Below are 13,161 nucleotides of genomic sequence, written 5' to 3'. Positions count from 1 at the left end.
TATCTCTGGGGGGAAAAATGTTATCCCAAACAAGAAGGATCCTCTCAAAAGAAAGTACCCCTTTTACTCCTGTGTATCATAAATTAATTTAGCATTTCAACAAATAACAAAAACAATGTGAAATAATTAACTCATTTTTTTAAAGTTCCCCTAGGTGAGTATATCCCAAAGTTTAACAGATTGACTTCCTCACTATACAGTCATATTCTGTCTCCAAGGAAATGTCTATTTAGCTACCAATTCAGGGTTAAAGAAGATATCCAATGAGAGAAGAAAATAAGTCATTTTATATAGCATCTAATTTTTTACTTAAAATGAAAAAAAAATCAGGTTTTTGAAACTATAATTTTAGCACCATAAATTACCTCTAAATGGTTTGCTAGTTTGAAGAACAGAAGAAAGCTATACATGGGAAATTTGTTCTGGCCACCTTTTAAATTTTCTTATCCAGGCTTTATTGAAATGGGCATTGCCATATAAAGGCAAAAATGTAATTAGCTGAAGTGACAGCTGAGTATTTGATGGAGGCAATACTCAACAAACTTCAAGACTGTCCTCTGATCCCATTTTCTGTTTTTATACTTATTTTTTATTTGTATGTGCATAGTCATAGCATAAGTTATTTTATTCATGTATAATATAATATTCATATAAATATAATATATAATAAAGCACTGCTGTCATGATTCTAAAATAAACCATTTCAGTTCCTACTATATTTCTCAAGATTGAATGACATTTTGCTTTCATTAGTAATGTTAATTAAAACTAACTTGAAGATGATAATTAAAATAGTCATCTCTTACTTTTTATTTCTACTGTTACAACTTCACCTAGGTATATCCATCTGTTTGAACTTTTACAAGCTCCTCTGAACCTGCAAGAAGCTTTTATTTCCTAATCATTTTTCTGTCCTTTTGGGAGGGATAGCAGAGGTGAGTAGTCAGGAGGTTGAAAACACATAAGTTTTGTTCCTAGGATCCCCCTGAAGGTTTCCGTTTTATAAAACAGAACCCTCCTCTCCTGCAATATCCATCACAAAAGAACAAAATCTGGCACAGTGGACAGAGCACCAGCCCTGGAATCAGGAGTACCTGAGTTCAAATCCGGCCTCAGACACTTAACACTTACTAGCTGTGTGACCCTGGGCAAGTCACTTAACCCCAACTGCCTCACTAAAAACAAAAACAAAAAACAAAACAAAAAAGAATAAAATCAATCAACAAGTTTTTACAAAGCATTTAATACAGGTGCAAGGTTGTGCTAAGAATTATAAGCAGAAAGTGTAGGAAACATTATTGCTGTCGTCAAGAAGCTTACAACATAACTGGGAAGGGAAAACTAATATTTACAAAACACTGAATAATTTCCTAAATACAATCTGATCCACTCTCATCTTTTTCTTTTCAATGCAAGACCTATTCCTCTGCAGTATCTATGGCATATCACATATCGATGGACTAGCTATCTAACTTCACCTTCTAAAAAGAATCTCTCTTCACAGTATCTTCTTATCTTTCTCCTAATGTAAAATTTATTTTGCCTTTTGTTTTAACTATTCAATGGTGCTAATGAACAGAAATTAACTGATGTTTATGACTGCCACACTAATAAACAGTCATTCCCTTTCTGTTAAATCATAGTCTTTATTTGTAATAACACTATTCAGTGTCTTCTGACTCTGGTAAAAAATATTCATGGTATACAGAAATTAGCCTAGTAAGTAGTATAGAAGCTTTTGGCCTCTTTCATTTCTCTAAAATGAGTCATATTTTTCAAGATATTTTTACCATCTCTCTTCATATATGCCAAACTTTTCTGATTCTGCTTTTTTTACTTAATAACTGTGTGGTCAGAGGCCAAAGTTTCCATATCTTTCAAACAGAGACAATAATACCTATTACACATCACAGGACTGCTTTAGAGAACCAAATAAGAAAATGTATAGAAGGTGCTTTGTCAATGGTAAAATGCTATTTTAAAAAAAGCATTAGTTCCTTAATATTCCCTTTGATTAAAAACCTATAAGTTACTTTGTGAAAATTAGTTTTTAAATTTCAATTAACAAAATATTGAGCATCTACAATGTACAAGGAACTATGTTTAAAACTACACATAAATGCTACTAATGACAATAATTATTGGTAATTAAACTAATTGGTAGCTACAAGTTTTTAATGCTCAATAATATATTTCACCGAAAATGTGTTCAACATTTCATTAAAATGAAAACTAGAGCAATGATGCTATTTAATACAAGGAATAAAGAAATGGGAATTATGTGGTAACTTAAATTCACACAGCCTTCTCTATATAACAATTTTTTGTGTCTTCTTTAAACAAATTCATAAAAATGCGTTTAGAGAAAGTGTTCTAATTTTTAATTTTAAGGAAGCAAAGCCATCTTGTGGTTGATACTGGTAATGCTCATGCTTTGAGCACAAGCTATCTATGAAATGAGGTCCAAATTAGCAGTGAAGGACCACAAGTCTTATACAAATAGACGAAGTACCTTTACTGTGAGGATTTGTTATTAAGCTACCTAAATTCCCAAATCTCTTCACATTATCTTTTGGTCATAAAATACTTTCAGATAAAAACTTTTTTTTTTAAACAAGTAACACTGTTTACCTCGGTTGAAGAGAATTATTGCTATGAAAACAATCCCATCCGAATATTCAACTCTTTTAGATTTGTAATTTTTTTAAGTAATAGATTTTGGTTTCATGACTTTTGGGCTTTTCAGTACGTACTTTGTGGCTCTTCAGCAGGAATTCATGATTTTTATATTTTAAGACAAGGATTCTTAACATGAACTTTTAAAAAAATATTTGGTAACTATTTCAATATAACTGGTTTCTTTTATAATAACACCTATTTTGTTTTATGCATTTTAAAATGTTATTCTGAAAAAAATGTCTATAGGCTTTATTGGATTGCTAAAGGTATCATGAAACAAAAAGGCTAAGAATCCCTGTCAAATAAAATTCTAAAAGTTCATAAAACAAATAATACAGAATAAGTTGTCAGTCTTAAGTATTTTACTATATTTATAATCATATTCAAATGTTCTCCTTAATCTTCCATCTAACGAGATCTTTTTATAATATTTAAATATGAAACTTTACTTTGAGTTTTTAAGATTCAGCACCTTAAGTGGTTTCTCATGTTGGTAGTCTAGAAAAGAAAAATACAAATACACTTTCATGTAATAATTATAACTCTGGTGTTGGGAAGACAAGAAGTATGATAGATGTCTTTGAGTATATGAAGGGGAATCATGTGAAAGAGAGAACAAATTTCTTCAGTATGATTATAGAGGGAAGAAATTAGGATAAAACTATTATGGATTTTTGTTCCATAAGGAAAAATCTACTAAAAATTAAAGCTATGCATCAATAAAATGGGCTGCTTTTTAAGGATGTGAGCTCCACCTAACTAAAAAATATTGAGTCAATCAGTAAACATTTATTAAAAGTCTAGTAACAGGGACAGCTAGGTGGCACAATGGATAAAGCACCGGCTCTGGATTCAAGAGGACCTGAGTTCAAATCTGACCTCAGACACTTGACACCAGCTGTGTGACCCTGGGCAAGTCACTTAATCCTTAACCCTTAACCCACAAAAACAAAAAACAAAAAAAAGTCTACTAATACCACTACTAGGTCTGTGTCCCAAAGAGATCATAAAAAAGGGAAAAGGACCCACATGTACAAAAATATTTATAGCAGCCTTCTTTGTGGTGGCAAAGAATTAGCACATCAATTGGGGAATGGCTGAACAAGTTGTGGTATATAAATGCGACGGAATACTATTGTGATATAAGAAATGATGAGGGGGGCGGCTAGGTGGCACAGTGGATAAAGCACCGGCCCTGGATTCAGGAGTACCTGAGTTCAAATCCGGCCTCAGACACTTGACACTTACCAGCTGTGTGACCCTGGGCAAGTCACTTAACCCCCATTGACCCGAAAAAATAAGAAAAAAAAGACAAAAAAGAAATGATGAGCAGGCAGATTTCAGAAAAACTGATGCTAAGTGAAGTGAGCAGAACCAGAAGAACATTATACAAAGTAATAGCAACATTGCGTGATGATCAACTGAGATAGATTTAGCTCTTCTCAGCAATACAATGATTCAAGACAATTCCAAAGGACTCATGATGGAAAATACTCTCCATGTGCAGAAAAAAGAACTGTGGAATCTGAATGTAGATTGAACCATACTGTTTCTACCTTTTTTGGTTTATTTTTTTTCTTTTTTGAGGTTTTTCCCTTTTGTAATGATTCTTCTTTCACAACAGGACTAATGCAGAATAGGTTTAATGTGATTATACATATATAACTTATATCAGATTGCTTTCTGTCTTGGGGAGGAGGGAGGGAAGGAACTCAAAATCTTATAAAAACAAATGTTGAAAACTATCTTCACATGTAACTGGGAAATAATAAAATACTTTTATCATTTTTAAAAGAAGGCTACAATGTGCCAGGCACTGTGCTAAGTGTTGCACATACAAAGAAAAGCAAAAGGGAGTCCCTACTCTCAAAGAGGAAGACAATGTGCAAATAACTATGAACAAATAAGTTACATACAGGATAAATTGGAAATAATTAAAATAGAGAAGGCACTAAAATTAAGATATAAAGGAAAAGGATTCTTGAAGAAGGTAGAATTTTAGCTGGGAGTTGAAGAAAGCCAAGGAAGCCAGGAGGTTGGGATAAGGAGGAGGGAGAACATTCCCTACATGAGAGACAATCAGTGAAAATACCCAGAATCAGGAAATGCAGTGTCTTGTTCAAGGAACAGCAAGGAGGCCAGTGTCACTGGATCAAAGAGTATAGAGCAGGGGGCAGCCAGGTGGTACAGCGGATAAAGCACTGGCCCTGGATTCAGGAGTACCTGAGTTCAAATCCAGCCTCAGACACTTGACACTTACTAGCTGTGTGACCCAGGGAAAGTCATTTAACCCCCATTGCCCCGCCAAAAAAAAAAAAAAAAGACTATAGAGCGGGGCGGGGGCGGGGGGGGGGGCACCTAGGTGATGCAGTAGATAGAGCACCAGCCCTAGATTCAGAAGGACCTGAGTTCATCTGGCTTCAGACACTTAACACTTACTAGCTGTGTGACCCTGGGCAAGTCACTTAACCCCAACTGCCTCACCAGGAAAAAAAATAGAGTATATGGGGAAGAACTGGGGTGGAGGGCAAAGTGTGAGAAAACTAGAAGACGGTCTAGAAGTTATGAAGGCCTTCTAACAGCAAAGAAAGGATTTTATATCTGACACTGGAAGTTAAAGGAAGCCACTGGAGTATACTGATGGGGGGGGGGAGGGGGTCAACATGGTTTATTCTGAGCTTTCAAAAGATCACCTTGACAACTGAGTATACACAGACTAGTTTGGGAAGAGAACAAACAACAGTCTACTGGAATAGTCCAGGCATGAGGTGATGAGGGCCTGCACCAGGACAGTGGCAGTATCAGGGAAGAGAAGGGGACATATGTGAGAAATGTTATGAAGTTAGAATCTAAAGGCTGTGGCAATAGATTGTATATGGAAGGTTAATTAGAGTGAGGAACTGAGAATAACACCTAAGTTGCAGGCCTGGGTAACTGGAAAGATGGTGGTACCTTCAATAGTAACAGGGAAGTTTGGAAGGGGAGAAGTTTGTGGAGAAAAATACTGGCTTCAGTTTTGGACAAGTTAAGTTTAATGTATACAGAACACTCAGTTTGAGATGTCTTAATAGGCAACTGGAGATGCAAGATTGGAGGTCAGCAGAGATTAGGGCTGGAAAAGTAGATATGAGAATCACCAACATGGAGGTGATAAATTTAATCCATGAGAGTTGATGAGATAACTAAGTGAAATACCACAGAAGGAGAAGAGAAGAGGACTCAGAGCAATCTTGGGAAACAACCACATTTGGTGAGCATGACCCATATGAAATTCCAGAAAGAAAACTGAGGAGTGGTCAGACAGGTTAGCAGGAACTATGAGAAAAAAGTATAACAATAATTTAGGTATAAGAGTATTAAGAAGAAGAGGATGATTATCAGTGTCAAAGGCAGCAGAGAGATAAAGAAGAATGAGGATTGAGACAAGGCCATTAGATCTGGCATTTAAGAGATCATTAGAAACTTTGAAGTTGTTTCAGTTGAATGATGAGGTCTGAAGACTGACTGTAGTGAGTTAAGAAGAGAGTGAGAGGAAAGGGAGTGAAGGCAATGATTGTAGACAGCCTTCTCAAAGAGTTCAGCACAAAAGGCAAGGGGATAGTAAGCAGGGATGGATGGATAAAGTGAGTTTTTTGAGGACAGAGGAGATATGGACATGTTTGTAGGCAGTAGTGAAACAGCCAGTAGGCAAATGTAAAGAATTAATTGTTGAGGTTTTTATGACCCCCATCTTTTGGCTAGAATTTAAAAAAAAAAACCTGGGTACGTGCACTGGCCTAGGGCTCTGCAAACAGCACCATGCTCCACCCACTGGTTGTAGCCCTCGCCATGGCGCTGGCACCTCACGTCATCACCACTCGCCAATGCCTACATGGGCCTGGCAAAATTATAACGACTGGAAGCCCAGTGAGGGCAGTCATGTGACTGTCAGAGTGGCTAGCCAATTGGCTGGGGGCTGTATGTGGTCAGCCTGCGGTCTGCTGGGAAGAAGGGAGGTTTTTCCCCATTCTAGCTTGAAGCTGGAAGGCGACAGGATGCTGCTGTGTGTTCTCAGCTGATTCCTGGGCAGTGGTGGTGTTCAGGTTGTATCATTTCCCTTTCCCCATTTTATTTCCTTTCCCTTAATCCTACTGATCCTGTTTGTGTTTTTTTAAGTTCGTTCTTGTTAAATAAATCCTGCTCTGTTTTGAAGGAGGCTGTCGGTCTCCTTTCTTGTCCTAATATTGCAGCGAGACACCTAGCTAACACTCCCCAATTAAAAATTGGTCCCTACACAAGGAAAGACTAAAAATAAGTAAGAGAATGGGGATGATAGAGGAGGCTATCTGCTGGAGATCACAGGATAAAATGAGATACTTGTGTCAAGGGTTTAGCTTTAGCAAGGAAAAGGCTCTCTTCATGTGAGGTAGCAGTGAAGGAGGAGTGGTATAAGCATCCAGGTGATGTGAGCTGAGGAGGAGAGGACAAGAAGGAGTTCTTGGCCAAAGGCTTCAATTTTTTCAGTGAAATATGATCATTTGAACCTCTCAACAAGATTCTCAGCTGAGAGGGTAGGAGAAGCATGGAGGGTCTTTTTGTTTGTTTGTTTATTTTTTGCAGGGCAATGAAGGTTAAGTGACTTGCCCAGGGTCACACAGATAGCTAAGTGTCAAGTGTCTGAGGCCAGATTTGAACTCAGGTACTCCTGAATCCAGCGCTGGTGTTTTATCCACTACACCACCTAGCTGCCCCCAGAAGCATAGAGTTTTAAGCAGGAATGAAAAGATTTGGAAGAGCTATTTGGTAAGTGGAATGGTGAGTTAATTGTTGTCCCATTCTTTTCAGTTGTGTCTGACTCTTTATGATCCCATTTGGAGTTTTGTTGGCAAAGATACTGGAGTGGTTTGCCATTTCCTTCTCTAGCTCATTTTATACATGAAGAATTGAGGCAAACAGGGTTAAGTGATTTGCCCAGAGTCACAGAGCTAGTAAATGTCTGAGGCCAGCCCTTAGTCTTAAGGACTACAAAGACTAGGAATTATACTTGACAAGTTATAACACCTCTTTAACTCTGAGACCTCTCTTCTACTATCAATTACCATCTGGAATAAATTTGGCCCACCTTCTCTCCCAAATCAACCAAGATTTTAGAATGTATTTATTATAGAATTAAGACCCATCACACCTTCCCAAAGAATTCTTCTGTCTCATACATGAAGTCAGAGAATTTTAGACCTAAAAGAGACCTAGTTAGAAAGCACCAAGTTCGATTCCCTCATCTTACATATGAGGAAACAACATTAAATAAACCAATTCTGTATAATTCAGTTGAAGAAATATTTAATGAGTACCAACTACATACCTATCTCAAAACTTCCTTAACTCTGAAGTTTAGTAGGAAGAAAACTGAACTTGGAGAGTCAGAAGTCTTAGTGTGAGTCATGACTCCTCAACTTAATGACTAAATTTAAGTGGCAACTTTTCAAGCCTCAATTTCCTCATTTGTAAAATGAATATAACATTTAAAATACTTACCTTGATGTGCTTTTGCCAAAAAAAACAAACCCCACACCCTAGAAAACCTATTATACACACACACATGTACGTATCAACATTTTTTTTTTTGGTGAGGCAATTGGGATTAAGTGACTTGCCCAGGGTCACGCAGCTAGTAAGTGTCAAGTGTCTGAGGCCGGATTTGAACTCAGGTACTCCTGAATCCAGGGCCGGTGCTTTACCCACTGCACCATCTAGCTTCCCCCAAAATAAGTAATTTACTCAAAGTTGTTCTTTTTTTTTTTTGTTTGGTAGGGCAATGAGGGTTAAGTGACTTGCCCAGGGTCACACAGCTAGTAAGTGTCAAGTGTCTGAGGCTGGTTTTGAACTCAGGTACTCCTGACTCCAGGGCCGGTGCTCTATCCACTGCGCCACCTAGCTGCCCCGTATCAACATTATTGATAACTTGAAGTTAGGTAATACAAGACAAACTAGCTTTTCTGCAAATTAATATTTATATATATTAAGTTTACTCATAAAAAATAACGTCTGGGGGCAGCTAGGTGGTGCAGTGGATAAAGCACCGGCCCTGGATTCAGGAGGACCTGAGTTCAAATCCAGCCTCAGACACTTGACAATTACTAGATGTGTGACCCTGGGCAACTCACTTAACTCTCATTGCCCCCCACACACAAAAAAATAAATAATAATATCTGAAAAATGAGTGGATCCGACAGAGTAAAATCTGACCACATCAATCCTTTACACAATAAACTCCATAGGTTCCCTCAACTGCCTCTAAGATCAAATAAAAATTGCTCTGTTTGGCTTTTAAAGCCCTCTATAATCTATGCCAAAACTATTTTTTTAACCTGTTTATACACTATACCCCTTCCTAGATGCTACAGTCTTGCCAAAATGGCCTTGTTTTTCCCCCACACACAACATGCAGCTGACAATTCTCTCTATCTAGAACACACACGAAATTCACCTCCACTTCTCACAAACCCTTGCTTCCTTCCATAGTGTGTTTAAAGGACACTTTTTAAATTAAACTTTTGAACTTCCTGCCAAAATGGCTACATCTGATCCCCAAGATCCTCTCCATTAGAATAAAAACATATTATTAGCATTCTGGGTTACCTTTTCTACCTTTCCACCGTTAATGTCACTGGGGAGGAATTTCTTGCCAATGGTTCTCAAATCTGTCTAAAATAAAAAGGATATCATTAAAATAGAATCAGAAAAGAAAAGTAAATTTAAGTCTTACATCATTAATAAAGGATTAAATGTCTTTATAAGATGCCAGACCAAAGAGAAAATAAATATGTATTGAGTATATCTTCTGAAATGACTTGTCTCCATGGAAAGTCTATGAATATACTAAAAAAGAATGACTATGAGAAATGAAACTAGATTCTACAAATCTTTAGATAGGATTTTAACATGAATTATGTTTATATGCTCCAAGAAAAATATCAGAGTTTCCTACATTTTAATCTTTCTAAAGATCAGTGCTCTAATTCAGAATATTAGACGCAAGCAGTTTAGCAATTCAAACAGTTACTTTTTATATTTAATTACAGATGAACCCACCATAAAATTCACACATAATAATAATGGATGAAATCCATATATTAAGCCATGTTGGACCAAGAGATACAGCACCTACCACTAGGTATACAGAGAATAGAACAAAACCTATGGAATAACAAGGCATTTATTATAATGGGATGTTATCGTGATATAATTATATTTCATAAGCTTAAATAATTTATAGAAACAATTTCACCTATATGAAAACAGAAAAAAAAACCATACCAAAAAAACCCCAAATAGTGAACAGTAATTAGTGGTACAGGACTATTCCTAAAAAGAAAATGCAATGTCAGGACATATCTAACTGCACAGCACATATAAAACATAGCAAATATGAAATAAAAAGAAATTCTCCATCTATAGCCATCATCATGTAGGACCTTTGGTTTTGTACCTCTTCCACAACCTAAAGCTCTAAGAAAAGAGTGATAATTGCATTGAATATATAGGAAATGGGGCAGGGGGAGCAAGAAACTACAGGAATTAAAATTATTTAGTTAACTAAATAAGACGGCTTAAAACAAGAACTTGGTATAAATCAGTAATTTGCTTTTTACTGCTTATTATTAGTTAGAATAAGATAAATAGAAACTAGTATATGAATTAAGGAGAGAATAAACAAAAATTAATTTAAAGGTAGGAGAGAATAGGATGTTTAGCTAGCATATGGGTAGATATAAAGATTACTATGCTATAAAATAAAGACTTAAGGGTAACTATGGAATCTTACTCCTTTAAAATCTTAAATAGAAGATTAGGTATCCTCCTATCTTTCCTTGCTTCACCGTTTATTTAAATTTTATATACTCTAATGTTATAGTCAGTTTTCCCCTCTCTATTCAGGAATTCTATTATACATTTTTTTGCATCAAAAGGAAGAATGTTTAAGAAACATTAGTTTTTTATATAGTTTACTGCCCACAGATATAGAAACATTACTAATTAACCACTGGTGAAAATGCAGCCAAAAAAAACAAAACAAAACTCAACAAGGGCAAATGTAGGCTTCTCAAAAATGAATAGGTTCTTTAAATTTCCTTTTCATATCCTAGAACTTTGGGGAAGAAATCAAAATCTGAGGCATTTCCTGGCATATCTTCCAAATATAAATTCCAAATAAATGACACTGGTATAGTTAGCTTCAAGCCATATCATGCATCTACAATAAATGTTACAACATCTACAACTAATCACCTGGTTCAGAATTAAGTTGCTACATTTTCCTCGTCAGATTATACATAAAATATGCTCAAGAAACCTCAATCAATTCCTGGTCAAGCTAGATACTCTGAGATTTAAGAGTTAGATACCAAATTAAATATGTTAAAAAAAATAGAATCATTCTCCATTAAAGTTATCATATAAGATATCTTGCAAACTTTAAAGGACTATATTAATGTTAGCTATTATTATCATAAAATCCTATTTGTTTTGCTTCATTATTCCTAAATATGTTATCTGGATTAAGCAAGTTAACCTTTATCAGATGGCTCTCTGTTTTAGGGAGGGGGTAAGGAAGGAAGGGAGAGAGAAAAATTTGGAACTCAAAATCTTATAAAAACAAATTTTGAAAACTATCTTTACATGTAACTGGAAAAAAAAGAAAAAAAAGCCAGTTAATCAGAAAAACATTTCAGAAAAATTTATAAAATATAACCTACATTGAGAGCAATCAGGATGATGTCATTTATATTGACTTTGTCTGGAGAACTTTTGCAGGCTTCAATTCCTTCATCTGAAAGATACCTGTTAAAAAATAAAAATAATTAATATGGAAGTAATTAAATTAAAACAACCAAAAAACATATTGCAGTCCATTTTACCAATAGGAAATATTCCATTATGAATTGGTTCTATGAAAGAGAAAGACATCTCCTGTTTTACTCTGTTCATTCACTAGAGCAGAGTTTCTTCACGGGGGCTCCATGGGACAGATTTCTGGGCACCCATGAACTTGGAGGGGGAAAAAAAGTCTTTATTTCAATATAACTGATTTCCTTTATAAGCCTATGTGTTATATATTTTATTTATTTAAATACATTATTCTGAGGAGTCCAGAAGCATCAACAGACTGCCAAGAGGGGTCCCTCAAACAAAAAAGATTAAGGACTCCTGCCCCAAAGTAAAAAGCACAGTCCATATTATTCTATGGTAATTATAACAGCTAATAATAACAGTAGGATTATCCAAGTGCTATCTGAGGAAATGTATTAATACACTGTTATGTTTCTTTGGCAAAGCGTTAAGCATCTCTAAGAAAAAAATACAGTAACAAGCACTGTATAAAGCATTTATTATTCTGCATTATAGTATACTGCTTCTCAGGCAAAGTTTCTTTACCTTTTTTGTACCATTTAATTCCTTTGGCTATCTGGTGAAATCTATGGATCCCCTTCCCAAAATAATTTTTGAATGCATAAAATAAAATAAATAAGATTGCAAAGAAAACAAACTATATGAAAATGCAGTTCTCAATTTTAAAAAAATTAAGTTCATGGACCACATGTTAAGGAGACAAAACAACTCATTCATATGCACTTTTTAAGCTTAACTCTACTAATCTTTGAATCAGGATTATTACTTTTGCAATTTCCCTATAGTAGTTCTCTTAAGTGTCATTTCCATAAGCACCCTGAGTAAAATTACCTCTGTGTGTACCAGGGAGAGCAATTTCCTTAGCATCTTTAAAACATATTTGTTGGTTGAAAAAGGGTATTAGAAATCCCTTCTTAAATGCTTCTTAGGAAGGGAAAGGAGATGAGAATTGCATTGTATTAACATTTTGCTTTGTAAACCGAAAATATCATGTGAGTGTCATCTTTTTTAGGTTTCACTGATAAGAATAATAATTCATAACAGTGTAGAGGTGACTGTTTCAGTACAATGCAAGTTCTAGCCAGTGCTCCCAAGCTAAAAAGCCTTCAATGTACGTCTTTTGCCTTCCCCACCTTAGGAAATTCATTGGGATTCATCTTCATAAAGGTGATGATTTTTTTTTAAATCAGAACAGTTGATGACAATAGTTTACTGTGGACACTGAAATATGCAACTATGGAAGGAAAAAGGTAAAAACAGCATAATGGAAGTTGATGTTAGAAAAAAAATTAAAATGTAAAAATAGGAGTATGAGTAAGAGTACCTAACTGAGTGATAAATAGGAGACTGACTATTCAGAGAGAGGAGAAATACTGAGAGGGCATGTCAATGGGCAGATCATTTGATTTTTAAAAATAGCGGATAAGAAATCAGACTGTTTGAGTGAGAAGGAAAAGTGATCAGCAAAATGACCAGGGAACACAAGAATCTGTGGTCTGTTAGGAAAACTGATCAGAGCACGGTGCTAATGAGATTAAAGTTTCAGGTTTAATCATCATATGTTTTAGTTATCTTTGCTCTCTGTTCCATAGC

The 13,161-nt window shown here is 35.5% G+C and overlaps 1 protein-coding gene across 1 annotated transcript in view; it reads right to left on the bottom strand.

Annotated features, from left to right (window-relative positions):
- Positions 1–13,161, bottom strand: part of TDRD3 (tudor domain containing 3) — a 172,922-nt gene that overhangs the window by 116,675 nt on the left and 43,086 nt on the right. Inside the window, 2 exon segments of the mRNA XM_043996878.1 lie at positions 9,298–9,363; positions 11,415–11,499. Coding sequence (XP_043852813.1) covers positions 9,298–9,363; positions 11,415–11,499 — 151 coding nt within the window.

The sequence above is a fragment of the Dromiciops gliroides genome, chromosome 3 (genome assembly GCF_019393635.1).
Source record: "Dromiciops gliroides isolate mDroGli1 chromosome 3, mDroGli1.pri, whole genome shotgun sequence".
Lineage (NCBI taxonomy): Eukaryota > Metazoa > Chordata > Mammalia > Microbiotheria > Microbiotheriidae > Dromiciops > Dromiciops gliroides.
The sequence above is the reverse complement of the archived record's forward strand: the minus strand, read 5'-3'. Positions and strand labels throughout refer to the sequence as shown.